This window comes from Mchenga conophoros, linkage group LG2 (genome assembly GCF_057382185.1).
Source record: "Mchenga conophoros isolate Kocher_MC1m ecotype Shallow Benthic linkage group LG2, M_conophoros_male_GT1.1, whole genome shotgun sequence".
NCBI lineage: Eukaryota > Metazoa > Chordata > Actinopteri > Cichliformes > Cichlidae > Mchenga > Mchenga conophoros.
In genome coordinates, this window is record NC_140527.1 from 30,234,641 (window position 1) to 30,262,619 (window position 27,979).

General features: G+C 36.8%; 2 protein-coding genes across 4 annotated transcripts; both read right to left on the minus strand.

The window, feature by feature from the left end:
- Positions 1–2,592: 2,592 nt before the first annotated feature.
- LOC146582247 (uncharacterized) lies at positions 2,593–8,396 on the minus strand. The gene is made up of 6 exons (XM_085293286.1): positions 8,359–8,396; positions 5,786–5,976; positions 4,399–4,719; positions 3,599–3,850; positions 3,390–3,509; positions 2,593–3,175 (listed from the first exon to the last, which is right to left on the minus strand). Exons 2-6 carry the CDS (start codon positions 5,832–5,834, stop codon positions 2,994–2,996), a joined length of 924 nt encoding a protein of 307 aa, XP_085149412.1. The 5' UTR covers positions 5,835–5,976; positions 8,359–8,396; the 3' UTR covers positions 2,593–2,993.
- A 2,733-nt stretch (positions 8,397–11,129) lies between these two features.
- On the minus strand, positions 11,130–27,888 carry LOC146582248 (uncharacterized). 3 transcript variants are annotated; one of them, XM_085293232.1, is made up of 7 exons: positions 17,062–17,106; positions 13,311–13,317; positions 12,607–12,927; positions 12,035–12,296; positions 11,805–11,968; positions 11,610–11,717; positions 11,130–11,308 (listed from the first exon to the last, which is right to left on the minus strand). In XM_085293232.1, exons 1-7 carry the CDS (start codon positions 17,104–17,106, stop codon positions 11,130–11,132), a joined length of 1,086 nt encoding a protein of 361 aa, XP_085149358.1. The 3 variants fall into 3 exon arrangements, with proteins under 3 accessions (XP_085149358.1, XP_085149351.1, XP_085149369.1); XM_085293225.1 differs by lacking the exons at positions 13,311–13,317; positions 17,062–17,106 and adding an exon at positions 27,364–27,888 and having other exon boundaries at positions 11,829–11,968; XM_085293243.1 differs by lacking the exons at positions 11,805–11,968; positions 13,311–13,317; positions 17,062–17,106 and having other exon boundaries at positions 11,610–11,725; positions 12,041–12,296; positions 12,607–12,847.
- Positions 27,889–27,979: the final 91 nt, after the last annotated feature.

Below are 27,979 nucleotides of genomic sequence, written 5' to 3' on the forward strand. Positions count from 1 at the left end.
ATATTCAAGACAACAGGCAACTTCCTGTGTCCACCAACACCACACAAGGGTTAATTTACTTTATTCGGGGACTGAGGAAGTCAGTCAGTGTATCTCTCTGGATCACTAAGTGAAACTTCGTCAGCATATCCCGTTTTTTTATGGATCGATCACTGAGAGAGGTATAATAGGTCTCTATATAAATATGAAAGACGCATATTTACCTTCTGTCAGTAATCCCACTTCTGACACCAAAATTGAAGGAAATTGCCTTCCCGGGTTTCCTCCGTGGCGTGAGCGATAAGCAGAGTTCTGTCCTTTCCTTCTAAGATTCCTAATTATTTAAAGTAACACTCAGGTATGCCATTCAGCGTGTTAGTACGAGCTCGGGAGCAGCTTGGGAGAACAAGAAAACAGAGACTGCTTTAGGTTGCCTTCCCAATCGACTCAAAGGTTTATTTGATACACAGCAGTTTATATAGATGAAAAAAAGGTTCGTGTGTCAGCTTTCCCAGTTCAAACCGGTACAGACCAAATAAGGAAACGTCTTCCTGCCTTGTGAGCAAAGAAGTATCCTGTGTGTAGTTTATCAGCTCAGCTACAATTTATGATCATCCCAGCAAAATACACTCCTAGACATAGAATACAGAGTTCTTTCATCAGTGAATTCTGAAACAAACCACCTAGCCTTTAACGAGCCTTTTCCAGGAGATAAAGAAAAAGGGAGGATGGGAGTAAGGAAGTGGTCTCATCTCTGTGGTATTTTCGACCTTGGGGTACCAGCCTGTGAGTCTTACACATCAATTCTTGGGTCAGAGAGAAAAATAACTAAAACAAAGGGGCCTTATTGAATGACAGAGTTTTCCTGCATAATGTCACTATAAAACAATATCCAGTAAATGCTACCATGGTACTAAAATACCTAACAATCAGATTCTGATTCAGATGGAAAGTAAATAAGAATGGAGATATTGTGAGTCCAATAGGTTTGTTATTTTTTGCACTAAAATTAGAATTAGAATTAGAATTAGAATTCAACTTTATTGTCATTGCACATGCACAGGTACAGGGCAACGAAATGCAGTTTGCATCCATCCAGAAGTGCTTAAGTGATATAGATATATTACAATATATATTAGCAATAATATAGATATGTGAGTATATTACAGAAATGAGTCTATTAAGGTATGTTATAATGTACACGGTATGAAGTATGTTGTGAATATTCTATAACTATAAGTATGTACAGGCTGTAGTGAGTACAAGCTATGTACAGGCTATGAACAGGATATAAATATGAAAAACTATACAGAATATGAAATAAATAACTTTACAGAATCTGGGATATACAGCTATACAGAAATGGGAACTATGCAAGTTGTAAACAGTTGTAGGATTAAAGATTATCGAATGTACAGAATGATTATTTACACAGAGCTATACAGTAGTGCAGTTAAGATAAGTGAGATATGTGGATAGTTTCTACAGAGGCTATATAAAGTGCTAGTGGTTGTGAGTGGTGGTTCAGTCCATATTATTATTGTGTGTTTGAGGGTACAGTTGTCCATTGTGGGGGTGTGTGTGTTCAGTCCATGTGTTAACGTGGGTCAGATGTCAGGAGGCAGAGTTCAGGAGTCTGACAGCTGTGGGGAAGAAGCTGTTCCGGTACCTGGTGGTCTTAGTCCGGAGGCTCCTGTGGCGCCTCCCAGAGGGCAGGAGGGTGAAGAGTCCATGTGATGGGTGACTGGGGTCTTTGATGATTTTCCCAGCCCTTTTCAGACACCGCTTCCTGTAGATGTCTTTTATGGCAGGAAGTGGTGCTCCGGCGATGCGCTGGGCAGTTTTCACGACCCTCTGCAACAGTTTGATTATGTTCGATAATCAAACTGTTTTAGCCTAACGTACAAAATAATTTTGGCTAAGGTTACTCAGAGTTTAAAGGTGAAGCTGGTCAAATAACCCGTTACATTTCTGCCTTATTTTTTTAGGAAGAAAATTGTATTATTATTACAATACCATTTTCAAAATGTACAGGTGGAGAAACTGAGATCTGCTGATGGTCTTAACAGTCACCAGATCTTCAGTATTTTCATGAGCCCTTCCAGTCTGTCTTCAGTTTCCTGTTCTTAGCTTACAGGAGGAGCATCGCTGCGACAACAGGGGTAGCAGAGTGGCTCCAGCAGAGTCTACAGGCAGGATTTTTAGCGCATGTTCTTATGAAGCTGAATATGCAATGGATTACAGAAAAATATATTTTACTTAATTCCACCATAAGATAAAAAAAATAAGATTTCCTGCCAATTGTAAGTTATCAAATCTGTATCTGATCTCTTCTCACACTTTAACAAGGTTAAAGTTTTGTTGGCATCAATTTCCCAAAAATTAAGTTCTATTGTCCGACACTACACCATTTTGTGAAGCACTTTGTGATTTTTATCTGTGAAAAGTGCTAAATAAGTTAATTTTACTTAACTACCACATAGAGAAAAAGATATTCACTTTTAACTTCAATGTTTAAGTTTAACGTTTGTTCTTTTTTTTCTCTTTTAATCTAAAGCACCAAGTTCTTACTTCTGTGTTCTCCATGGTCTCTTTTCTTTGACTCTTCCTGCATGGTTACCAGAAATAAACTCTTTTATTGGCACTTTATTCACACACTGACATCACATTGTCAGCTATATGGTTGATTATTTAAAAATGCAGCAACAAACAACAAATGGCGAAAACATCTGTACACAAGTGTGTCCTTCAGCACTACAGATGAAATGTAAATGCAAAATAAAAAGTATGAAGGACAGAGAGTTTTTATATGATGATGATTATATTTAAGAGGACCTAATTATAAAATTGCAGAAATTATAAGAAGAACCACATTTTTATGGAAATTTATACACAGTTGTTATCTTGTGAAAAAAAAAATGTGGAATGAATGAAAAGGAAAAGAGAAACACTTTGATCCCTATTTCCACACCTACACAGATATGTGACAAATGTACAGCAGGTGAAAGGTGACACTAGGTGTTGGAGTAAGGACTCATTTCAATCATGAAAACAGAGTTATCTGGAGATTCCACCTTTTCTGGGACAGCAGGGCCTTCCAATATTGTTTTTTTCTTCCAAGTGAACCAGATCCAAATCCCACTTAATGACAGAATTACCACAGCGGCTTTCAAACCAAATATGAACCAGGAAGTACCTGTGTTTGACACAAAAATGTTTATGACAAGTTAGAGCTGTGAGAGAAGAGTCACAGTAGAGTTTTCACTCATGTACCATAGTTTATAGAAAGGGGAAAAAATACGTGAATGCATCCCCTTCATCAGAGTTCATTTTTATTCATTTATATACCATGTGTCATCACTGATGGCAGTTTGATTAAAGAGGCTTATTTGACATGTTAGTCTCCTTACCCACTGCAGTTGGTGTGACTGGTGTAGGTTCAGTTGTTGGTTCAATACACAGGCTGTTACTGTCTGCATGCACCCACCCTAATATCTGTGTCCCATTGATTGAGGTGCAGTTAATGAAGCCTGTGAGCAAAAAACAGATCATTCATGAAAGACCTTCAAAAGTGAATTAGTCGTTATTATCGACTTTTATTCAAAATGTTGTCACTCACTACAGGTCTTCTGTTCTTTGGAGACACTATTGACATGATTTCTCACTGAGCAGACCAGATGTCCTGAGACTTGCTGTTTCAGAGTGATGTTGTTAGTCTCATTATTTCCAGAAAGGAGCTCAGCATCTGTCAGTGTGCGTCCATCCAGAGCCCAGCTATACTGAGGACTGTCCCCTCCTTCAGAGGAGCAGGACACCCTCATCTCTCCCTGGGACAGACACTCAGAGACCAGCAGGACAGAGGACACAGGAGCTGAGAGAAACACACACAGATGACTTTTGGTACTATAACAAGATGCACTTTCATGCACTGTGCTTCCTTCTGTGTAACTTGGTCATGGTCTGAAACTTGGTAGCTGATTTTCCATAGTTCCTAAAATCTACTACTTTGCAACACTATCAGTTGGTTATGGAATATCTAGGAGGGAAGAAATATCTCAAAATTATTTGCTGCAAAGGTAGCATCCTGTTACAGTAACATACAGAATTTCAGTGAGCTCTTTACAATTATTCATTAATTCACAAATGTTTGTAGAGGCAGACTGCATGGCTAGCTGCTTGGTTTTCACACATCTGTGCCAGTGGAACTATAAACATCAGAATTCAAAGATTAAGAGATGTGGCCCAATACTTTAGTGAATGTAGTGTGCATCATGTAGATTATCATTATTTATGGTTTGCTAATTCAAAACAGGGGATGCACAAAGTGTACTTATTTGAAATTCTGTGCTGTATGTTATAAAGATTACCAAAACAATACTGCATTTACATAAATTAAAGTCTGCATTTCCCAACATTTACCTTGAATGAACAACTGTAAAGTCCGCTCGCCTGATGATTTTCCATCTGAGTCAGAGGTTCGAAGGGTATATTTACCACTGTCTGTCCTGCTCAGGTTATTGATCCTAAATGTTTGATTACTGAGAAAAACGAGAGACCTCTGTGCTATGGTATTAGAAATAATATTATTATTTAACACATCTAGTATTTTTAATGAATTCTTTAACAGTTGGTATCTAAATATTTCTGAGGTGTTGTCAATCAGCTGGATGTCCACAGTTCCTCCCAAAGCTCCATAACACTGAGCTCCATCCTGTCTGCCATCACAGTGAGTTTCCACACCTGCAAATTTTGAAACATTAAAAAGAAAAGCATTTGTGATTTGTTAGTTTCTACCTAATAAATTACAACAACAATTTGATTAACATGGTCAGCAATCTAAAATTTACTGATGCGAGGACTTTTACTTGTTAAAAAGTAGTTTTTGTATTACCATGTTTATACCTAATGCCTAATTATGTTTTGGATAACCCAGTGTTTTGATTGAATGGTATCAAAGTATTTGAAGTAGCACTACTGCCATAAATCTGTCAGCTCTTAATATCTAACTCAGAGTAGGTAGTAGTTTTGACAATTGTAGGTAATAGAGCCTCAAGAACAAACATACTGCATCCATAATCCCAAAGTTATCACACGAATGTGTCCAACATTTACTAATATATTAATAATTAAGAAATACAGGTAGACACATTCTCCACATTTTAGCCGAGTGCAAAAACTAAAGTATTTTCATGTAACCAAAATAAAATAAATGTCAAACAGAAAACAGGAAGCAATATTTCAGAAAAAAGAATCTGCACACAAACAGGACAGAGATGTTCATTTCTGAAGGTGGCATTAAAAATGATAAAGTAATGCAACCTATACATTCTTCAGCATATCTGTAGTGACTGCATGACTTAAATAACTTAACTGGATTCCTAGTTACAGCCAACCGATAAGTTGAGACAGATTCTTCAAAATCAGGCAGTTTATCACAGTAACAAATAAGCTTGACGTCTCTGATAAGGATGGAAAGAATAAAGTCCTTTAAAAAGTCAGTTTAAAACTCACTTAAACACACTGCAACAAGGCTCCCAAGGTGCATAGTGGGCTAAGAATTTACCACTGCTACTAAAACTGGTAAAAAGACAAAAAAAGGAACTAAAGCTCTGCTCAAATGTCATGTACTGCAGATGTAGCCAATAGATTCTAACATTTAATTAAATAAAATAAATCAAAGTGCACATATTGTAACTTTGGGTAAGTATTTGTGCAGCTTTAACATCTCTGATGACGATGTCAGATATTTTGTACAGGTTAAAAAGGTATTAAATGATAAGTGTCACATGTAAAAAGAATATCTCACCATGAGACACTCCCAGTAGGATCACCATCAATCCCAGCACAGCTTCCATGTCTCCTCAATGTTCAGTGTGTGTTGACACAGTCGGCAGCCGTCAGAGTACTTTATTAAATAATATGCACATTTGTCCAACAGGTAACAGTCAGAAATGGCTCCTGCTACTGATCAGCCTCGTTTGAAATGCTGTTCTCATTCTGTGTGTGGAAATTTGAAAAAGGAAGTACAACTAGCATATTCATTACTTTGCAGAAATAAAAGGAACCTCACAGATCTTCCACAGACTTTGTTTAATTATTACTCACACTGTCACTGGACTATTTTTAGATCGGTAACAAACTAACCATATCCTGCCCATCACTCAGTGTCTACAACATTCATGCAGTTTAATGCAATTCAACAGCAGCCCCATTTATATTCCACCTTAAGTCCATATTTTGTTGCTGATACAAAGTACCTTGTATACACATCCATGAAGAAAAAAGAAACACTTTTAAAACATTATAAAATGTACACTCTGCCCATATGGAAAACATATATATAAATCTTATAAAGTTTGTATCTGTCTTGTGTGAAACTTGTATGAAAAGCATACAAGAGTGAAAAAAAAATAAGATCCCTAGAAAAAATATATAAATGAAACTTGTATGTTTTGGATACTTACTAAAACAATATATGAAAGTGGCCACTTTCATGAGTAAATCATATAAGCCTTATATGATTCACTATATGAAGTAGGCCACATCTGATGCAAGTCTTTTATAAGTTTTTTCTATTTCTTTTCTATACGGGTGACTTTAGGGATTGTGGTATTTAGGCTAATTGGTGGTTTGAGTGGTTGTTTTGACCAATGCTCATTCAAACCAGTACAAGTTCTGAAAAGTGACACTATTATTCAAAAGTATGTTTTAAATACTGCATTCTCAATAATCCAGATATAAACATTTAAGAAAATTGTCTTAATCTGCACAAAGCATTTTCAGTGAGCGAAACATTTTGTTGCTCATCTAAGTGTTCATCTGAATCATAGGCCTGCTCAGATTGTCTGCCTGCGCAGGCTACTGATCTTAAATGTGAATCCCAACCTCAAAGGACAGTGTGTGAATACTTTGACGAAAAGCATTGTTATAATCATCTTATTATTCTTTGAAATGAGTAAAATAGTGAAAAGGTGTTTCTTTCTTTTTGTGATTGGTTTCATTTTGTGTTTGTTGGCCAAAGAAGACTGTTCAGTTTCAATTTGTTTAATACTGTGAAAGTAGAGCCTCAGTGAACCAAAAACTTTTTATGGGCATGCTGTGACTGCAGCATTGTGTTAATACTTTGACGAAAGCCATTGGTATACTCATCTTATTATTCTTTGAAATTCGTAAAATAAAAGTACTCTGCATATTTGTTTCTTTCTTTTTTGCTTTGTTTCATTTTTTGTTTGATTTTTTTTATTTCTGTAACTGCAGAGCTTCAGTGAAATAACAGGGCAAATCATCACACCTATGATGTCAGACGAAGTCGTTATTAAAATTATAAAATTATTTAAATCTAAAACTCTTGGGTTTGAAAGCTAGCTCACTAAAACTAAAAACAACTAGCTGTTTCTCTTCATCATCATTATTTTTTTCCACAAGGAGGAACCTGAATTAACATGATCAATAATTAACTATTTAAAATAGGACTACACTACTGATGATTATGAGCATGACAGTATGACAGAGTTTTATAGGAGCTCCCGCGTTCTGGCAACCTTCAGATAAACTACTCTAGTCTAACTACTGAAAGCAGCTGTCATTAGTGATCAGTTTCAGATAAGAATGTGTGAACTCAGAAAGAACGGAAGTGTTTAGAATGGAACTCAAGAGAGAGAAAAGACAGAAGTTGTCTTTCAGTTTAGAGATACTAATACTTTGAAACCAAATGTGTAATTTTCTTGTTCAGCTAATCATGCAGTTTCACTGACATTGTAATATTTAAAATTTTAAATAAATGCAATAACTAAAAAAAATTAAAATTAAAACAAGTAAGAGGTTTATATGTATTTTCAAGCCAGTTCAACACATACATGATAAAAATTCCAATTTATGTTCAAGTTTAAATTACAGATTATTTCAAATCTCAAAACACTTTCATAGACATCAATGATTGTTCTGTTGTTCACTGGTTTTAAAGTGTTTTCTGAAGTTATGTATGTTGAGGTTACATGTTAGTTAGTTTCACCATAGAAGATATTTTGCACAGAAGGAAGTGAAATTGACTAGACTAAACCCTAACCCTAAAATTAACTCATTCACTGCCATTGACGTCTATAGCCGTCAATTGCAAAAAGATCCTTCTTTGACAGTTGACTTGAAATTCTCCACAAATTCCTCTTCTCTGAAACTAACACTACATGTCTGCAACTTCCGCTTCAACCACTGAAACATTTCTCTTGTGAACTCAAGACAGACAGTAAAGTGGTGCTGAGCACCCCAATACAGGAAGTAGGGATTGGCTGTCTGTTTAAAGAGTCCAAATCTCTGATCCTATCGATCTTACCCAGCAAACAGTGCAAAGCTTTGATGAAACCGATGTGTGAGGGGACTCACCCAGCTGTAACTGCCTCAGAAACCCAAGTTGCCCTGCTGTTGCCCTGCTGTCATCTGTTCTTGTAAAGTATAACCAAACTTTTGAGCGTTTGTGCCACTTAGTCGTTATGTTTCCTGTCGGCTAAATGACGCTATGCAACGTGGCGACGTCATTCAAAGGGACTGGAATCGATAGGGGAATCGTTTGCAAAAATGGCAAACAATTCCAATTAATTGAAACAGTGGGAACCGGTTCTCAACAAGAACCATCCGTACCTTAGGGTCTGTTAGTTTGGCTGGAGTAACCTGTAACATGGATAACAACACTCTGCTGGGTGCTTGGAATATTGTATTCAAAGGATGAAACACTGAAGAACTAGAACATAATTACAGTAAATATATAAAACCAAAGTAAATCATGAACCCACATAACTCAAAACACTTAGTCGGCGACCCAGGAACCATGACAGTTAATTCTAAATAGTATAAATAGCTCTTACATGTTACTCCAGCCCTTTGAAACTAACAGATTGTTAGTGCTGTTTTCCAATGCAGTGCATGGGGGTAAGTAACAGTTAACTTACCCCCATAATTATGACAAGTTGTTGTTTATGTCAAATCTTTTCACATATACCATAGTTGTAGTTGACACCCAAAATAAATAATATATTCCAATAAACAGTGTTTGAATTACACTGATAGTGTCTGAAAACTGCATTTAAAATAAACTTACATTGTAGATAACTGAGTGCTTTTCCAAAATCTAAATAGATTAAATAAATACAAATGGTAAAAATGATACATCTTCCAAATAGGAATAGGTCACTCCGGATGTTGACCAATAACTATTTACAAACACTGTGTACTAAAATGATTGCTTTCATGTTTAAAAACTGAGGTTTTGTGAGAATATATACAAAAATATAATTAAAATAGTTACAGTTCATCTTTAAAATTTTAATAGTACAAATCTTGAAGACCTCTTCTTTACAATAAAGTCAGATAAGTAACTAAAAGACAGTTAAAACAGTAATAGAATACTGCATAATAGCACCATCTCGTGGGAATAAATAATAATACTGCTTCAGACTGATTTGTTGACCAGATACACCTTTTTCCCCTTTTTTGGACTATCATAAATTGTTTCAATAGGCTTTTGTTTTATGTATATAGTTCAAAGATATGCCACCTCAAAAGATAGCATCAGGTCTCCTTTTAAAGCGTCTTATGAGTCACTACCTGAGGTACTCAGTCACCGCTGGATCATTGAGGAACTTCAGTTAGTGTAACTCCGGGTCTTGTGCTGGTTTGTTGTGCTTCTTGTCATCTTGTGAAGAAACGTACCTGTCTCCTCTTGTGCACAGAAACCAGTGGAGAGCAGCCTGTTGAAGAGAATCACTGGCATCATGGAATCTGGATCATCGAAGCTGTGTATCGAGTTTTGGGATTGTTTGTTGCACATTTTGAAGCTTCTAAATAAATTAATTGTCCATCAAGTCCATCCAAGTCCTGCTTTGCCATATAGCAAACCTCACAGTCTCTTTCAAGTGATTCTCCAAATGGCAGCAAATACAAAGATGGTGACTCACACACCTTTCCCTTGAGATGTCTGGAGTTTTGATCTCCTCCATACCTGCTTCATGCCCTGGAGGACGGGGCTGTGGCCCCCCCACACCTTCGAGCAGATTATTACATGAAGGAACCTTTTAAAAAAAACAAAAAAACAAGCGCGTCCATGCTCACAGGTGTACACACAGGTGATCACACCCACAAACTACACCCTTTTTGGCTCCTACCTCAAAGCACACTGTGTTCTGTTGATCTTATGTGCTGCACAATAATGTTTAATATTTAGTATTTACTGTCATATTCCCATATATCATTGTGATGTTGTTTATTCTATTACTCTTGTTCTCTTCTGCTTGTTTTCTTTTTTCTTTCTCAGCAGGTGATCCAGGTGATTGATATATGCATTTTTTTTTTCTCTGCCCGTTCTGTTGGTTTATGTTTTTTGCCCTTGTCCCCCGTCCCTCTTCTCAGCTGTTTCTCTTTCCCTCTTTCTTTCTCCCCTTCTTTCCCCCAGTCAAGTCTGTCCCGTATTCAGTAAGTGAAAATGAAATAAACAAAAAAAAAAAAAAAAAACAATAAAAGGTGAATCAAATGGACCATTACGGCAAGGCTGGGATGGTCAATTTGGTAAAGTAAATCCGTTGGGCATCTTTGTTTGCCTTTAGACAACAATTCTGATGGCAAAAGAGCCAAACGGGACAGGCAAAGAAAAGAAAAAAAAAAAAAAAAGAGAATGTCATCTGAATATCAGTGTCTCTTGTAAGGAATCTGTGAGGAAAACTGTTTATACTAGTGTGTTTTATCACTGTCCAAAGGTTTTGCTGCACTGAAATTTGTACAAACATTTAGCCATTTACTTTATTTATTTCTAATTTAAGGATCATCTGTTCCAACTTCTACCAAGTCAAAAACTAGACAAGTTCACATGAAAAAAGAAAAACTCCCACATCAAAATAGTCTATCATCATGTCTGCAGAATACAAAAGCAGAAAACACTCACAGTGTTTATATAACATACTATCTTTAAATCAAGAGATCATAAAAGAATACATGTGTTCTGGTATAATGCAGATTAAAGTAAAATAAATCAGTAAGTATTAGCTTTTTATATTTTTCTGATAGGAAATCACATTAAATTAAAGACCTTTAGACATTTTAACATCAGCTCTTCTCTCCATGGATCTTCAGTGATGCAGTCTGTGTGGAAGAACTGACCACTTAAATCACCTGAATTTATGAACGTTAGCATACAAATAATCATCTCCCGTTGGTTCAGTCTGCCAAGGACACTTTGAATACTTGACTTGGCAGAACTCTAGCTCTGCTCTTTTCTCCAGTTGTTTCGCCTGTTGTTTCACGACCCTGAGATCAGCAAAGATTTCTTCCTGATCATTTTCTTCCTCTGCAGTCAGAAGAAGAAGAAATGGTTGCTTTAAAAATAATAAATGAATAATTAGAGGAATAGTCGCACTTTGTATTAAACTTCATTTGCGAGCTTTAGACATTATGTTGGATTTTGTTAAGCTGTTTAACTTTTTTCTTTTTACATTTACTGTGTTAACTGTGGCTGCTTAACAATATTTAAGTGACATATAACAGAGATATAAATAAACTGTTGTTGAGACTGCATTAATTAAGTATATTTATAAAAAGAGTAAAAAAGCAATTTAAGAAAAGTGAGTAAGGGAAAAGAAGTTTTGTACCTTTTGTTTTGCTGTTTTGCTTTTTCCGTTGGGCACAGATTGCTGCTACAACCACAACTAAGAAAATTATAAGTGTTGAGAGAACACCACTGATCAGTGGCAAATGTCCTATTTCATAGAAAGAATTAAGTCAAACATGAAATGAAGAAAGGAGAAAATGATATCAATGGATCTAGCTGTTTTTTCAATTTCCACTGTACCATGGGTCATTCCTCTTACCCACTGCAGTTTGTGTGGTTGTGGTGGGTTCACTTGTTGGTTCAATGCACAGGGTGTTATTGGCTTCATACACCCACTCTGACACCTGTGTCCCATTGATTGAGGTGCAGTTGAGGAAAATGAACCCTATGAGCAAAAAACTAATAATTTATCAAAAATGTAAAAAGTGATACAATTATCAAAGTTGTAACTATCACCTTTTTCACTCAACACAGGTAGATATCCTCTTTTCTTTGGAGACTTTACTAACATGGTTTTTGACTGAGCAGACAAGACTTCCTGAGACGTGCTGTTTCAGAGTGTTGATGTTAGTCTTAATATTTACAGAAAGCAGCTCAGCAACTGTCAGTGTGCGTCCATCCAGAGTCCAGCTGTACTGAGGACTGTCCCCTCCCTCAGAGGAGCAGGACACCCTCATCTCTCCCTGGGACAGACACTGAGAGACCAGCAGGACAGAGGACACAGGAGCTGAGAGAAACACACACAGATGAGTTTAGTTTTAGATTTTAAAATCTCTCTAATAAAAAAAGGAGATATATAGATTACCAAAACATTGTTAAGTTTCTATCTACTAATTAGTGTCATTTCCCAATAGTAACCTTCAACTTTGAATAAGCAAGTGTTAAGTCTAGACATCATTGCTTATACTCTCCTAATAAAGAACAGGGTATGCACAAACTATATGTATCTGAAATTATGTAAGATATATACATTACGAAAACAATGTTAAATTGGTTATTAATTAATTTAATTAATTACTTATTAACATAACATTTACCTTGAAAAAGCAACTGTAAAGTCAGCACACCTGATGATCTTCCATCTGAATCAAAGGTTTGAAGGGTATATTTACCACTGTCGTTCCTGCTCAGGTTATTGATCCTAAATTTTCCATTTCTGGGAAAAAAGCTAGATCTATGTACTACGGTATTAGAAATAACCTTATTATTTCTGACAAATAGTATTTTTAATGAATTCTTTAACAGTTGGATTCTAGGTATTTCTGAGGTGCTGTCCATCAGCTGGATGTCCACAGTTCCTCCCAAAGCTCCATAACACTGAGCTCCATCCCGTCTGCCATCACAGTGAGTTTCCACACCTGCAAATTTTGAAACATTAAAAAAGTTTTTTCTTTTTCAGTGTTTCATGTTAACATGTTGTGAATCCAGTGTTTTGGATTAGCTTTGTATAAAATGATAACGTTTATCAAATTATTTTTAATAACACTACTGCCATGAGTACACGAGCTCTGATTATTTCACTCTGAGTAGGTGCAGATAATAGAGCGTCAAGAGCACACACATTTAATCAATAATATACTCCCAAATAGGGCTGGGCGATATGGCCTAAAATCCATATCATGGTATAATTTGAAGCATATGCGGTAACTATATATATCATGATATATTCTTTTCTTCTGTATAACGTATTTTACACACTGTAAGGCACACTTAAAATCCTTTAATTTTCTCAAAAATCAACTGTGTGCCTTATGTATGAATTCTGGTTGTGCTTAATGACCTCGAACCAATTTTATGTAGTACACGGCGCGCAGAAATCTGTCAAAAAGTCTTTTAGTACGACTTTGGTAAGCTATGAAGGCACACCGCTTGATGGCTTGCCGCAGCATTAGGCTGCCGTAGTCAGGAGCCTTGCTGAGTAATCTGAGTCCAAAACTCCGTCTGCTTCAGGTCCCAAAGTCAAAGGAACACTGTGGCATCACTGAGATTTAAAAACTGTCTAAATTCTTTCATCTTTTTTTTTTTTTTTTTTTTTTTTTTTTCTAAATGACATCAGAAACAGCAGTATGCGACATTACGTGATGGCAGAGCTTCAGTTCATCCTTTGTCATTTTTTTTTTTTTTTTTTTTTTTAAATAGGACAGGGGGAATGAATGAGAGAAAGAGGGGGAGAGAAAGAAAGAAAACCAAAGGGGAGAAGAGACGGTGAGAAGGGGGGGGAAGAGAGAGAAAAAAAAAAAAGAACTCCTGGGTCACCTGTATGGAGAAAAAAAAAAAAAAACAAACAAAAAAAAACAAACAGAGGAGACAGCAAACAACAAAGAGCAACATAATAATAGAGAAAACAAAGCACCATCACAATAAACTAGCTAGTCATAGATATCAATATTTACTAAATAATAAACGATATTGTGCAGCACGCAAGATAGACAGCGCACAATGTGCTTTGAGGCAGCAGCCAAGAAAGCTTTAGTCCGCGTCTGTGAATACCCATGTGTGCATACCTGTGTGGATCAGCATGCTTGCATTCCAAAGGTTTCTCCATGTAATGATCTGCTAGGGAGTGTGGGGGGGCCACAGCCCCGTCCTCCAGGGTGTGAAGTGGGTATGGAGGAGATCAAAACTCCAGACATCCAGAGGCCCCCAGAACACAAGAGACCAAGGAAGACCAACAGAGGGGCAGCCGCGCCACTGTTCCAGTAAGAGCTGAGGAGAGTCCCAGATGAGGGCTCGCCCAGCAGCCGCGGAGCAGAAGTCAGGGGGAGTTGCAGTGACGCGCCCGTGAGCTCCGCCGGCCCCCAGCTGTGCCTGAGTGACCGAGCCCCAGGCCGAGAGGCCGGGGGCACCCCACCTCCAAAGGGGCCCGAGCGAGCCCCAGGCCCCAGGCCCCGACAAGCGGCCGCCAAGGAGTGAGCCGGTGTGAACCCGGACGCCCACTCCCAGACACAAAGAACCACCAACACACCGACACCTGAGGGAGTCCGCCACCGGCAGGGGAAGTGGTGGTGGGTGGAGATAGGCCTCCAAACCTTGGAGGGCCTGAGATGTCCCCAGAGAGGTGGCGTCTGATACCCAACCTGACATATAGACACAGACATACAGGCACACACAGACACAAATTCTTTCATCTTTAATAAAATGATCAGTGTTGCTGCTTAACCACGTGTAACAATTAAGTTTAACATTCAGGCATCCATGAAAACAGATTTATTAAATTCAACGGAGTTAGAAGTTAGCAGGAAATTAGCTCGCTAGTTTCCACCTAAACATCATATGCCATGTTCTGACTGAGAGATTTCTGAAAAAATTAAAATGTACAGCAGGGACTTTTGTAGGGTTACTGAAGTCGGACTAGCTGGTATATAATGATGTCCTACGTGATCACTAGCAAAACAGCTACGTTAGCATAACATTAACACAGTGAAGCTGAAGGATGAACGCTAACTTTTTTCCACTTGATAAAAGTTAGGGAGGTCTAGAGCAGGTCCACTGCCGGTTCAGATAGAGGGGGAGGAGGTGGAGGTGGTCAACAAGTACAAGTACCTCGGGCTGTGGGTGGACAATAAACTGGACTGGTCATGCAACACAGAGCACCTGTATAAAAAAGCCCAAAGCCGACTGTACTTCCTCAGGAGGCTGAGGTCTTTTAACATCTGCAGGAAGCTCCTGAGGATGTTTTACCAGTCGGTGGTTGCTGGAGTACTTTTCTATGCTGTGGTGTGCTGGGGGAGCAGCACAGCAAAGAAGGACTCATCCAGGCTGGAGAAACTGATCAGGAGGGCTAGCTCTGTGGTCGGCATGAAGCTGGACACTCTGGTGACAGTGGCAGAGAAAAGGACATTAAAGAAACTGATGGACATTATGGACAATGCCAGGCATCCTCTGCACACGGCCATTAACAACCAGAAGAGTCTGTTCAGTGACAGGTTGCTTCTCCCAAAGACAAGAACTAACAGACTTAAAAACTCCTTTGTCCCACACGCCATCAGACTGTTTAACTCCTCTCTGGAGGGGAGAGGGAGGGGAAACAGGAGGACAAAGGAGGGAACAACTAAGCTGTAGTGCCTCTTCACCTCACTGTACAATACCTTGTGCAATACTTTTGTAAATAGTCAACGGTGCAATAGACTCAATACTTGAAATGTGCAATTCACTTGTATTTTTATTTTTATTCCTATTTATTCTATTTATCCCCTTCGTATATTTTATTTATATTGTCTCTGTATTTATATATATGTGTGTGTGTATAACTCTGTAACTTCTGTCGGTGCTGTGCTTTTTTGGAAATCGAATTTCCCAGAGGAACCCACCCGAGGGATTAATAAAGTTCTATCTTATCTTATCTTATCTTATCTTATCTTATCTTATCTTATCTTATCTTATCTTATCTTATCTTATCTTATCTTAACGTGAGGGTTTCTGGTGGTTAGGGACAAATGCAATCGCATGGCAGGATGTTATAAACGGACCAAACACAAGCATAATGTGTTTACATGACGAAAGTACAGAAGAAGAAGATTTATGTTGACACCAAAGAACAAAACTAAAGAACAGACCAACAGTCGCGTCTCAAATAATGAAACTCATTGCCTTTTTACTTTACATTGAAGAATTTCTCTGTTATTTTATATATAATTTAACCATTTTTGCCTGCTGAAATATTTCTGTCCAATTTATTGCCTATAGTAGCACAGAAAAGGGCAAATTCAATGCCACAACATACAACTACTGGACAAATTAACCTAAAAAGCTCCTGCCATCTCAACCAAAGTAACTAGTGCTGATCCTTTCCTGTTAAAGTGTAAAAGTGTAAAAGCTTGAATGCAATCCCTTTATGAACCAGTAGAGAGAAACCTCACACCTACCAATATGTTTGTCCAGACGTTAAAAGTAATGTCGTTATATTGTTTACACAGCAATAGGGTCTCTCTTCTTCATAGCACCATTTCTAGTGCAAAATCATAACTAATGATTCTGTTTGACCTATTTTTAAGTGCAGAAATACATGTTTCTGTTTTTGACATATAGTATTTCCACAGATTCAATCATAGTCATATAAAGGTCCTCTTGTTTGACAGTAAGTTGAGTTATGTGCACTGTATAAAAATTAGATTTGAACTAAATTTTACCTTAAAAAAACAGCTAACATATAAATATAACAATAAAGTTAACGCTTTTTTAAAAATTTAATTATTAATCGTAATTATTCATTAGCACCACTTACAAAGTGGTGAAATAAATTGGAGAAAGCTTTTGTGTGATGTCATAATTCACTTACAGTCAACTTCATTAAAACAATGAAGCTGACTGAGTGAATTCTGTTCTTCAGTTGCATGAGAAAATAGACGTGTGAAACAATGTAGAAATTTGAGAATATTTTAGCAACACTGAGAGCCTCAGTTTCACCCTGAGGTCTCACCATATGAGGAGATATGTTCATTTTACACCGCTACTATATGAAGGAAGTGAAACGCAGACAATGGTCAACATACAAGCTGCAGGGACACAAGCAGCTTTCCCACAGAGTCCATCTTCATTTTATCCTGTCAATGTCCCTAGAGTCAGATCCACACTGATGAATATGTGGCCCTGTTAGTTATAATTAAAACAGTTATATTTATTTTCAAACTTCTTTAGGTTCATTCAAAGACACACTAAAGTGATAAAGCCAAAACCCACAAGGTTTGATATATCTTTTAATATATTTCTAACTACAGCAATATATATATATATATATATATACACAGTGTTGGGGAGTGTGGTAGGACTCGACTTAAGCGGTCAAAGAAGTGCAGGAGACTGATGCTGTCCAGTGTAGCAAGTGATTTATTCACCATTCTGTGGCCCAAGAATATTTACAAAGAAACAAATAAGAAACTCAACTCTATAATAAACTCAATTCAAATAAACATAACTGAACTTAAATCAACGGAAATTAAGGTCAAACTGCACACAGCTACACTGACCTGAACCCTTCTCCTGAAACACCTGAGTTCGTCTGCTTAAATAGTCCCCTTAATCAAACACTTTCTCCTCTGGACTATTCCATTCAGTAGGTAGGTGAGATGAACATGATTATATTCATCCTCTACTACTCCTCTTGACTGGCAACATAAACTCTGGTGTAATCAATACATATCACAACATTAAATCTATTTCTTTATAAACCCTTTAAAATCAACTTTATTAAATTATAAGAATTCTTCCCCTCCTGCCCTTGGTCTCTTCCTGTGACCTCAGATGAACCCAGAAGGTATAAAGCAGGAAGTAGAACTACATTTCCTCCTTTTGCTTCTGGAAGACAGGTAGGTAAAGGTAAGTTCAAACAATACAAATTAACAGTTGAAATAAATAACATGTTAACTTAACAAACTTGCATGAATTGATTTAAACCAAGATGTTATATTATATAATCTGTAAAAGTGCAGAACATAAACAAACCCGGGATAGTAGATGTTTGCCTATTGCAGATTACATGTGAAATATGGTTAAATCAAAACAAGAATGTTAACTAAGAATGTAGACAAATGGTCTTCTCACCCACTTTGTCACAGGGAGTAACAGAATACATGTCCCGCCGTTACGTAGTTAAAATACAAATTATGAGTAACTGTATTCCGTTACAGTTACCGTTTAAAAACGTGGTATTTAGAATACAGTTACTTTGTTGAAATAAATGGTTTACACGGCGGTACTTCCCTGTTTCATATTGTGGCGGGTCAGGACTGTTTGGGTTTGTTTGACAGGTATGTTCTGTTGTTCCAGGCGGCAAGGTTACGGTTGCCATGGTTACAGGGTGACTCTCTCTCTGCGTGTTTCCTGGGTGCGAGAGCGCCTTTTTGTTGTTGTTGTTGTGCTAAGCTAATAGGCAGAATGCTACAGGTATAGCTCTAAAGAATGTAGCATCATAGGCAGTGTAGTCCATGCTGCAGGGAGAATGGACTGCCATACCTGTTATGTGTCTGTGAGCGAGGGAGGGAGAAAAAGGAAAAGTACGAGTTGTCATCGAGCAAAAACGGGAGCTGGAAGCATATAAATATAATAATAACCACTGCAGCCAAGAAGAGTGCCTGACGAGCCCAGTTGTAAGTAAGCTATTAAGACTCAACTGTACGCTGTGTTTGTGTTTTCCTCCGAAACAATAAGTTCCGTTGGAGCAGTCTTTCAACGCCTCTCTTTGTCTCTCGCAAGCAAAGTTGACCCAGACAACAAAGTAAAGCTATTTTTCGGCTACGAGCCCGACACGGAACCTGACGTATTAGCCAGAGGTCCCTTTACTACGGTTCGGAGCTGCGGACCTTCAGTAACAGTAATAAATCACAGCAATAGTACATTCACGTAGTTGTAAACAGCATGATAATATATTAAGTAATCCAAAGTATTCAGAATACGTCACTCTCATCGAGTAACGTAACGGAATACGTTACAGAATACATTTTGGGGCATGTATTTTGTAATCTGTAGTGGAATACATTTTAAAAGTAACCTTCCAAACACTATATATATATATATATATATATATATATATATATATATATATATATATATATATATATATATATATATATATATATATATACTTATTTTTTTTAATCCCTACTAACTCACTGAAAAAGACTTCCCATTCATTTACAAAGTTTTTATTGTTATTTAAGGAATTTTGAATCAGGATAATATACATGACTGTATATTCTTATCTGATCTCCAAAATATGATTACAAAGCTGCAAGCATAACATTTTTAAATTGTTTTTGATACAATATGAAACTTCCACAGTCACCTCCTAACTGTTTTCATTTTTCATTGATCCTCAGTTCAGTGTCCAGTGCTGATCACGAGTGAGTTCAGTTCACTAAAGCTCAGACTCACACTTAAGGTTTATGTTCTCTGTTTCACACCTGAGGCTGTGAAAGAAAAAAAAATCAATTATAGCAAAATAAATACTTTTACAATTACCCATCAAATTATGGCACTGAAATGATGTAATTGTATATCAACCTCTTTTGATCACGGGCCGCCTTGTTAGAAGTCTTCTTAAGATGCTTCAGTTCCCGATACACAACACAGCATGACACTGCTATCAGGGGAGATCCCAGTGCAGCAAAGACTAGCCTCAGGTAAGGAAAACTGTGTGCTGATGAGAACACAGTGATAATTATAAGTACAGTACTTACAATTTATTCAAGCATAAACTTTGGTAAGACTTTGGTATTATTATGGTTAACTAACTGTAAATATATAAACGTTTGGGCACAACCCCCACACACTAAACTATTATTTAAACTAAATAAAGAGATGGTGAAAGAAAACTGGAACAAAGGGGGAAAACACTCAAACGTGTAGCGTGGTCCTCCAGGTTCCTCCTTAATAAACGTGTACAATATTTATAGATGCTGTAGACAGAGTTTATTAACATTGTTTTAACGTTACTATTATGTTATAAAAACAGTTTAGATAATGTTTACAAATCTGTTAATGTTTTGTGACATAATTTTTATTGTATAAAAATTAACTTAAAAGTGCTTGACTATGACTTTACTAACTTATTAACCAAGGTATGATGAAGTATTACCTACATGTTTTTATTTGGCTTTGACTAAAATGAAAATTCAAAGTAAATGTAAAATATGTTGTCAACCCTGTTTGCAACATAGAAGATCCCAATATGAAACAGGTCATTATCTGACCTGACCCAGTTCCTGAACACGTCACACCTTGTGATGAAAGCCAAACAAAGGCTATTATTCCCCAGGAAGCTAAAACGGACTGGACTCGCTTCTCTGCCTCTTATGAACTTCTACAGAGTGACAACAGAAAGTGTCCCCTGTCTTAGTATGACGGTGTGCTTTTAATAGTGTCTTCTTTGTGCTTATATGCATGTGTGTGTGTGTATATATGTGTATATATATACATAACAACAATAAAAAGGATTCTTCTTCTATTATAATGCATACATGTCACAAGTTAATATGGTCATACAGTGCAGCTCAGGATATTCTTTAAAGTGTAGGTGGTAGTTAAAGTGTAGTTACTGGGAAATAAAAGATTATTCAATCATAAAAAGTAATAGCAGCCCATGTGTGGCTAAATAACCAATAATACCTATACATAGACAAATACTATATCAGCATAGACTGTTCACTGTACACTTGCATCTTTCTTTCCATATGTTTTTCTGCATTTCTGCTTCTATCATTTGTTGCACAAGTGATGTGTACTGTGTTTAACAGTTTAACAGTTACATGTCTGATTATCTTTATAATAACATCAACACTATTCAACAAAGAGTAACTTACATAACTTGCTTTCAGCTTTGTCATTGCCTTTAACATCCAGGGTGAAATTAATGTTTTTCTCTCGGACTCCACCTGAATTAAAGACCTCAATGCTGTATTGACCTGAATCATTCCTCCTCACGTTTGTGATCTTGATTGTCCCATTCCTGATTAGAAACTGTAGTCTGTTGTTAAATTCTTTGTCTATTGTTATTGTTTCTTTCTTCAGATTGAACACAATTATATTCACGGTGGGAAGCATCTTCAAACATGTCACTTCACGGCCACTAGCATCAGTCATCACTTGGATATACACAGTTCCTTTAAGAAGAGGAGAGCATGGACATGTGTTCGTCCTGAGGTCACATGTGGTCTCATCGACTGGAATGAGAGCTGGAAAAAACATATTTAATAGAACATGAGGTGAAATTATTCACACTACAAATGTGAATGTTTAGCTTCTTTATGAGGACAATCTTACCTTGAGTTCCTCCTGTTAGTAGCACAATAATAAAAAACTGTTCCATGCTCTTCATTCACCCACACTGTGGTTTCAATCTTTCAAAGATTCTAGAAAATTATGTACAAATCTGGATGTAAATCTGCTGCAAACCTGAGTCCTAACTGACAGGAAACAGTAAATGATATAGACAGGTTATTTTCACAACAGCAGGAAATAAACTGCATGTCTACGTGTTGTAGCGACCTGATTTCAAGAAATATTCATCAAATGCGAATAAACAATTTTCCTCTTGCTCTTGTAATTAAATACACAAAACTGAATCTAAACAATACACACTTTCAAATGTGTGTCAGGCACACACTATTTTTTCTTCACATTTACTTTTGAGAAAAAACGTGCAACATCTGAAGTGATAAGTTAAGTTACAAATAGTCTAGAGGTTCCTGTGGTGAGAGCTTTATTGCATAACAGTCTTTACAGGATGTCCATGACAGATGTCATTTTATGTTTGGAGGTTTGCAGAGTTTGCTTTCTGAAATGAAGGGAGCGAACTGATGTAGAAAGAATAAAATGTAAGCAACCTGTGAAAAAGCAGCTTATTAAAAGGATGCAAATCATTAGCACAACATGAAACAGTGAGGCAATGCTGTCCAACAAACAAAGGAGCCTTTTATCTACCAAAAGAGGCTGAATTCAATATGAGAATTTCAGCTACACAACTCACAAGTATTTGGTAACAAGCACAGATAAAACTGTAAATTATATTTCCAGTGGTAAGTCACCTGTGGATAGAAAAACTGTGTAATAACAGAACAAGATTTGAAATGTCACTGTGAATATAGTAAAATAAATAAACATATAAATAAACACGGCATGATTCTGCAATGGAAGCAAACATTACAAATCTTCACTTTGTAATGTTTTCAGTAAGAACAAAGAGTGATGGTGAACATGAATAAAAAAAGAATCAAGAAAATCTGTGTTTCGTCAGGGAAAAGAAGGATGTAATTAGCTTACTTACATTTGAATGGATGCACATAGCAGCACAGGCTAAGAAAGTAACATGTAAGTGCTCAGCTGGAAGTGAGAAAAGTTCATCTGTGAAAAAAAAAAGACCCGTGTATGGGTACTTCCTGCATTACAGAACAGAGATGGAACTGTGTGTGTGGTCCAGGGCTTTTATAGACACTGAGGCTGCGCTGACTTTTATTTTGCATACCTCTTCTTATTCTGCCCTAAAAATACAATCGACAGCTAGATCTATGAACACCAAGATGTATGAATGTACATGGGCATACCCAGCTGGGTGGGCATCTCATAGGTTTTTACTCTGCCAGAATGTAATGCCACAAAATAACCAGTTCAACATATATTGAGGATAAAATTTTGATTTACATTTTGTAGGAGTTTCAGTATTCTATTCCATTCTATGATATTCTTATATACAAACTTTAATAGGTTATTCATATGTTATTAAATAGAAACGGGCAGTTTTGCATTTTGCAGCGCTGTGTCCTGCTTATTACACAGAAACTACCACAGTTGTTTCCATGTAAGCACAAAATAAGCACAAAAACAATTGAACCTATTCCATACAGTCACTGTCATTATATTATGCTGCTATTCATACTGTCATTATATTAATGCTGCTTTCCTGTATATATTGTACATACTATTGTTTAAGTACTTACGATTGTTTTTTTGTACTTTTTATATTTTACATTTATATTTATTATTGAAACTTGCACCAAGGGACTGGCACTCTAATTTCATTGTACTCTGTACAATGACAATAAAGGCTATTCTATTCTTCTATTCTATGTAAAACTTTTTAAGTTTACTGAATTTTTTAGGTTTGCAAGTATCAGGCTTGTAATGTGCTCCTCTGTCTTATAGTAATTCCAATTTGGATTCAGGAGACAAGAGTCTATCTCTAATTTTAAAATTAGAGATAAAACTTTCCTTTTTGCTAAAGCATATAATTAGGGCTGGATCAGGTGACCCTAAATTCCAGCGGCTCCCCACAGACAGCCTTTTTTACCTGCACAAATGCCACCTGGCACAGCCCTGTCCACTGGACCAGATCCAGAGCACCCTTTGGTTTTTAAAGCATATATGTGATGTAACAGTCTTTTGCATTTGATGTTTAGTTGAGCTGTATGTCCAGATTTTGCTCTTTTGCACCCTCTGGTGGTGAATTATGGAGGGTACAGTTGTTTGCAGTTTGGGTCTCCACCCAAATACTTTTTTGCCAGTGCAACTGGTGTCTGCATGCTGCAGCTCGTGGTTAGCTCCACACATAGAGAAAGTAATGTTCAAAGTTAGAGAAAGAGAAGAAATAAGTGAGAAAGAAGATGGAGAAGAAGATAATAAGCTCATAAACGAATATTATCCCCTCCTGGATGTCAGCTAACGAGGTTTGTGTACTGTAAATGTTTTATTTTCTGTGATTAATGACTTTTGATTGATTGACACCAAGTACAAGAGTGCATTTTGATGTGATGATTTTTTTTGTTGTTTTCGTCGGTAAGTAGCGCTCACGGGTTTTATAACTCTACATCATAGGTGTCACACTCTGGCCATACCAAATTATTATTAGAGCTGGCCTACTGATATTATACAGCTAATGTATATATTGTTTAGTATTAAGCTTTGCTTGTTCCATATTCAGTTTTTCAGCAAAACTTGTTTGAGTCCATAAGAAGAGATTCATTCTTAAATCTGGAGGAAGATTTTTTCTCAGTAAATATTAATGTTAGCCCGCGACCTTGTTCCAGTTTTGAATTTTGGTCCACTGTATATTTGAGTTTGACACCCCTGCTCTACATCGTCCCTATGTCAGTCCTTGAGGTTGCTACATGTCATTTGATGTTTGAGCTAATGAATGGTAGGTCTGAAATCTCTATATTATCGCATGGTGCCTGTTCTACGTCTGGCCAGGGCTCATAAGAGGGTATGTTTTAACCATCCTGAGATGATTGTAGGCTGTTGGCTAAGAAGTAGTGTTGATATCAGATCTAGTCCTCCGTTATCCTCGGCCCTTTGTAGCATTTTAAAACTAATACGCTGGGGTTTATCTTTCCAAAGGAATTTAGAAATGAACAGTTCCAGAGTGCTAAACCAGTCTGGTGGTGGTTTACTTGGGATCATCGAAAATAAAAAATTGATTCTTGGCAAGACCATCATTTTTATTGTGGCAACCCTTCGATCCCATTAGTGATTTGAGCCTTCCATAATTCTTTTTCTATCCCAGTGCAATCTACAAATATAAATATTTAGATATTAATGTCTCTACTAATCTTGCAGATTTAACTAACCTAATCCAAACAACATCCCACTTTTAAAGAAACTAGAAGGAGCAATTAATCAGAAGAACTGTAGATTTTAACCAGTTTGTCGAATAATCTGAAACTTTTGAGAAAGAGTTTATTAATGCATTTACCTCAGTGAGAGTGGTTTGTGAGTTTTGGAGAAAAAGCAACACATCATCCACATAAAGACTAATTTTATGTTCCACATCCTTGCATTTTATACCTTTAATCGCAATAGCCATCTGATGTGGTCTGAAGTGAAGTGTGGCCATCCCTGTCTCTGGAGACAGAAATTGTCGGATGTTTGGTCATTTGTCCTGACACATGCTGTTGGGAATTGTAGAATATTTTTACCAGTTTATGAAAGAGTTTCCAAAACCAAATTTGTGTAGAGTTGCAAATAAAAATTTCCAGTTAACTCTGTCAAACGCAAACATTAATAGTCTATCAAATTAAGTAGTCTACGTGTATTTGATGAGTACATACCTTTTATGAAACCAGTTTTGTCAGGATATATTATTAGGGGGGTTATCTTCCCTAATCTTTTTGAGAGAGCTTTGCAGATTATTTTAAGGTCAACATTAATAAGGGATATTGGACAATAGCTGGTGGGTAATACAGGGTCTTTGCCTGGTTTTAGTAGGAGACTAATGTTGGCAGACATGTCTTGATGCATGCTCAATCATCCAGGTAAGTAAATCTCCAAACGTTGATTCTGTTCATCTGGACGTAGGGTAAAATTGGGGAAACGTTTTGGAGTGACGAAACGTTTCTCCCACTGAAAACGCTACGTCCAGATGAACAGAATCAACTTTTGGAGATAATGTTGGCAGAATTCATATTTGGTGGTAGTTTGCTATTTTCCTTGATTTCCTGCAACATTCTGTGGAATACTGGTGCCAGAATTGTCCCGAATTCTTTGTAGAATTCTGCTGGAAATCCATCTGAACCTGGAGCCTTATTATTGGGTATACTTCTCAGGGCTTCCTGGAGTTCACCAGATGTCAGCGGTGAATCCACTGCTGTTACTTGACTGTCTGGTCATTTCAGAAGGGCTACGTTGTCAAGAAACTAATCAGTTTCATTTTTTGGTGAATATAAAGTTTTGTAAAAATCCCTAAAAGTGTTGTTTATTCTTTCAGGGTCATATACTGTGCTCCCAGATAAGTCTTTAATGGCACCTATAGTCGTTGTTTCTTTCTTTATTTTTAACTGGTTAGCAATAAATTGACCAGATTTGTTACCATGTACAAAATTTTGCAAGTGAAGTCTTTGTACTAAGAATTTTAAAAAAAATTCTATTAATAATTTCATTTAATTCTAGTTTTGGTTTATGTATTTTATTCAGTATTTCCTGTTCCTTGGAGGATACATAGTCATCTTCTTAAGATTTTTCTAATTCCTGAATATGTTTGTTTTCTATTTTCTTTTTATGTGATGAGAAAGAAATAATTTTACCTCTCATCAGAGCTTTCCCTGCTTCCCAGAGAACAGAGGCTGATGTTCCAGGCTGGTCATTACAGTCTAAATATAAAGCCCACTCTTTTTTTAAGTATTTAATAAAATCTTCAACTTTAAACAATGATGTATTAAATCTCCAGTTTTTACTTGGTGGAAAGTGTTAGAATCAAACACACATTAGCAGGATCACTGACAGATATAGGGTGTATCTCGGTGTCTCAAATGTCACTCAACAGTGAGCTGCTGACTAAGAAATAATCCAGATGAGAGTAATATTTTTGTGTATTAAAAATGCTACTCCCCTTTGTCTAGAGTTATAGCAGGCTGAGAACACATTAGGAAACTCAAGTTTTTGAAGTTTATCTGTAGCTGTGTCAGGTCTATGAGTCTCCTGTAATAACAAAAAAAGCGTGTTTGTGATCGTGCCGTGTAGATGTGTAAAGATTGAGGGTGTTGTAGGTGACTGCGTAGGAAAACAAGCGCAGTAAAAGAAGGGAGAAGGAAGAGAACCGTGAAAAAGGGCAAGCGGGAGGGATGAATGAAAAGGAAGAGGAGAATAATAGAAAAATGAAGCAGATTCTGTTGTTAATACAACCAGGGAGTGTTGCTGGGGTTGCAGTAGCGCTCTTCGAGCTCTTACTATCTCATCAGAATACTGATTGTTGTGTCGGACTTCTCATGTTATTCTTGGAATGTTGACAAACAGAATTCACACTTTTATATCAGAATTCTGGATTTCATCCCAGACTCTATCCTGGTTCTTAGAATTCTGAACTTTACTTAAGAATTTTCACTTTCTTCTTAGAACTTTGCCTCTTAGAATTCTCACTGAGTAATAGAAGCTCACACAACCATTATGTACTCCCATGTTATCCCAGCAATATGATCACCATAGAAATACAGTCAAACAGATCCTCCACAGTTGATTCCAAAGCAAATGCTGTAAGATCTGTTGGCCATTAGGGCTAAAACACTGAAGTCAAGTCTATAGAAGACACATTAGACAGAGCAAAAATGCTATTTTCTTTAACCTCAAGGTAGTTTGTATGGAGGGTGTTTATGTAAAAAAGAACAAATGTGAATTGACACAAACTGCAGATGTAGCCAGTAGATACTTACATGAATTTATTAAAAGAAATGAAATAAATAAAGAACAAGTATTTGAGCTGCTTTAACATCCCAGAGAACAATGTGAGAATTTATGCATTTTTGCTTAAGTATTGCTGATGTATAGCATATTATTATGATTAAAATGAGATAAAAAAAAAAACCCAAACAGTTTACCATGAGACACTCCCTGTAGAATCACCATCAGTCCAAGCACAACTTCCATGTCTCCTCCTTGTTCAGTGTGCGCTGACAAAGTCAGCATACTTTATTAAATGGCATGTACATCAAGGAGTTAAAAGTCACAATTGGCTTCTGATAAACCTCTAAGACAGTTCTTTCTGTATATGTGGAAAGCTGAAAAGGAACACCAGCACATATTTCACATAATCTACGTGGTAGAAATAAAAGGAACCCCTCAGAGCTTGTGCAGACTTTTTACTTATTGCTCACACTTTCACTAAACTACTTTTAGATCTGTAACAAGTTAACACTATCTTGCCCATCACTTAGTGTGTACTAATACAGTACTCCCCTTTCTATAATTCAACTGTTTATATCTCATCTTAAATGGGAAAATAAATATTTGATGGTCCACAGTATCAAATGGAGCAGATCATCTACGAGCACAACTGACTGAGCAGTATCAGGGTTACATAATAGATCATTACCCTCTAAAGTCAGAACTATGAAAATATTTTTTAAATTCACATTTTTTTTAATCTATTTGCATTCATGACTTTCAAATTAATAATATTTACTGCATGCAGTATTTTTTTCTATTTATTGCTTA

Excerpts from the sequence above, each read along its gene's own strand:
- LOC146582247 (XM_085293286.1), bottom strand. The coding sequence starts at position 5,834 with ATGGAAGCTGTGCTGGGATTGATGGTGATCCTACTGGGAGTGTCTCAT. Across the intron at positions 3,851-4,398 it reads TTTACAGTTGTTCATTCAAG|CTCCTGTGTCCTCTGTCCTG; the intron begins GTAAATGTTGGG and ends TGTTTCTCTCAG. Across the intron at positions 3,510-3,598 it reads CAAAGAACAGAAGACCTGTA|GCTTCATTAACTGCACCTCA; the intron begins GTGAGTGACAAC and ends TTTTGCTCACAG.
- LOC146582248 (XM_085293225.1), bottom strand. The coding sequence starts at position 27,451 with ATGCTGACTTTGTCAGCGCACACTGAACAAGGAGGAGACATGGAAGTT. Across the intron at positions 12,928-27,363 it reads TCTACAGGGAGTGTCTCATG|GTGTGGAAACTCACTGTGAT; the intron begins GTAAACTGTTTG and ends CAAAATTTGCAG. Across the intron at positions 11,309-11,609 it reads GCAAAACAGCAAAACAAAAG|AGGAAGAAAATGATCAGGAA; the intron begins GTACAAAACTTC and ends TTCTGACTGCAG.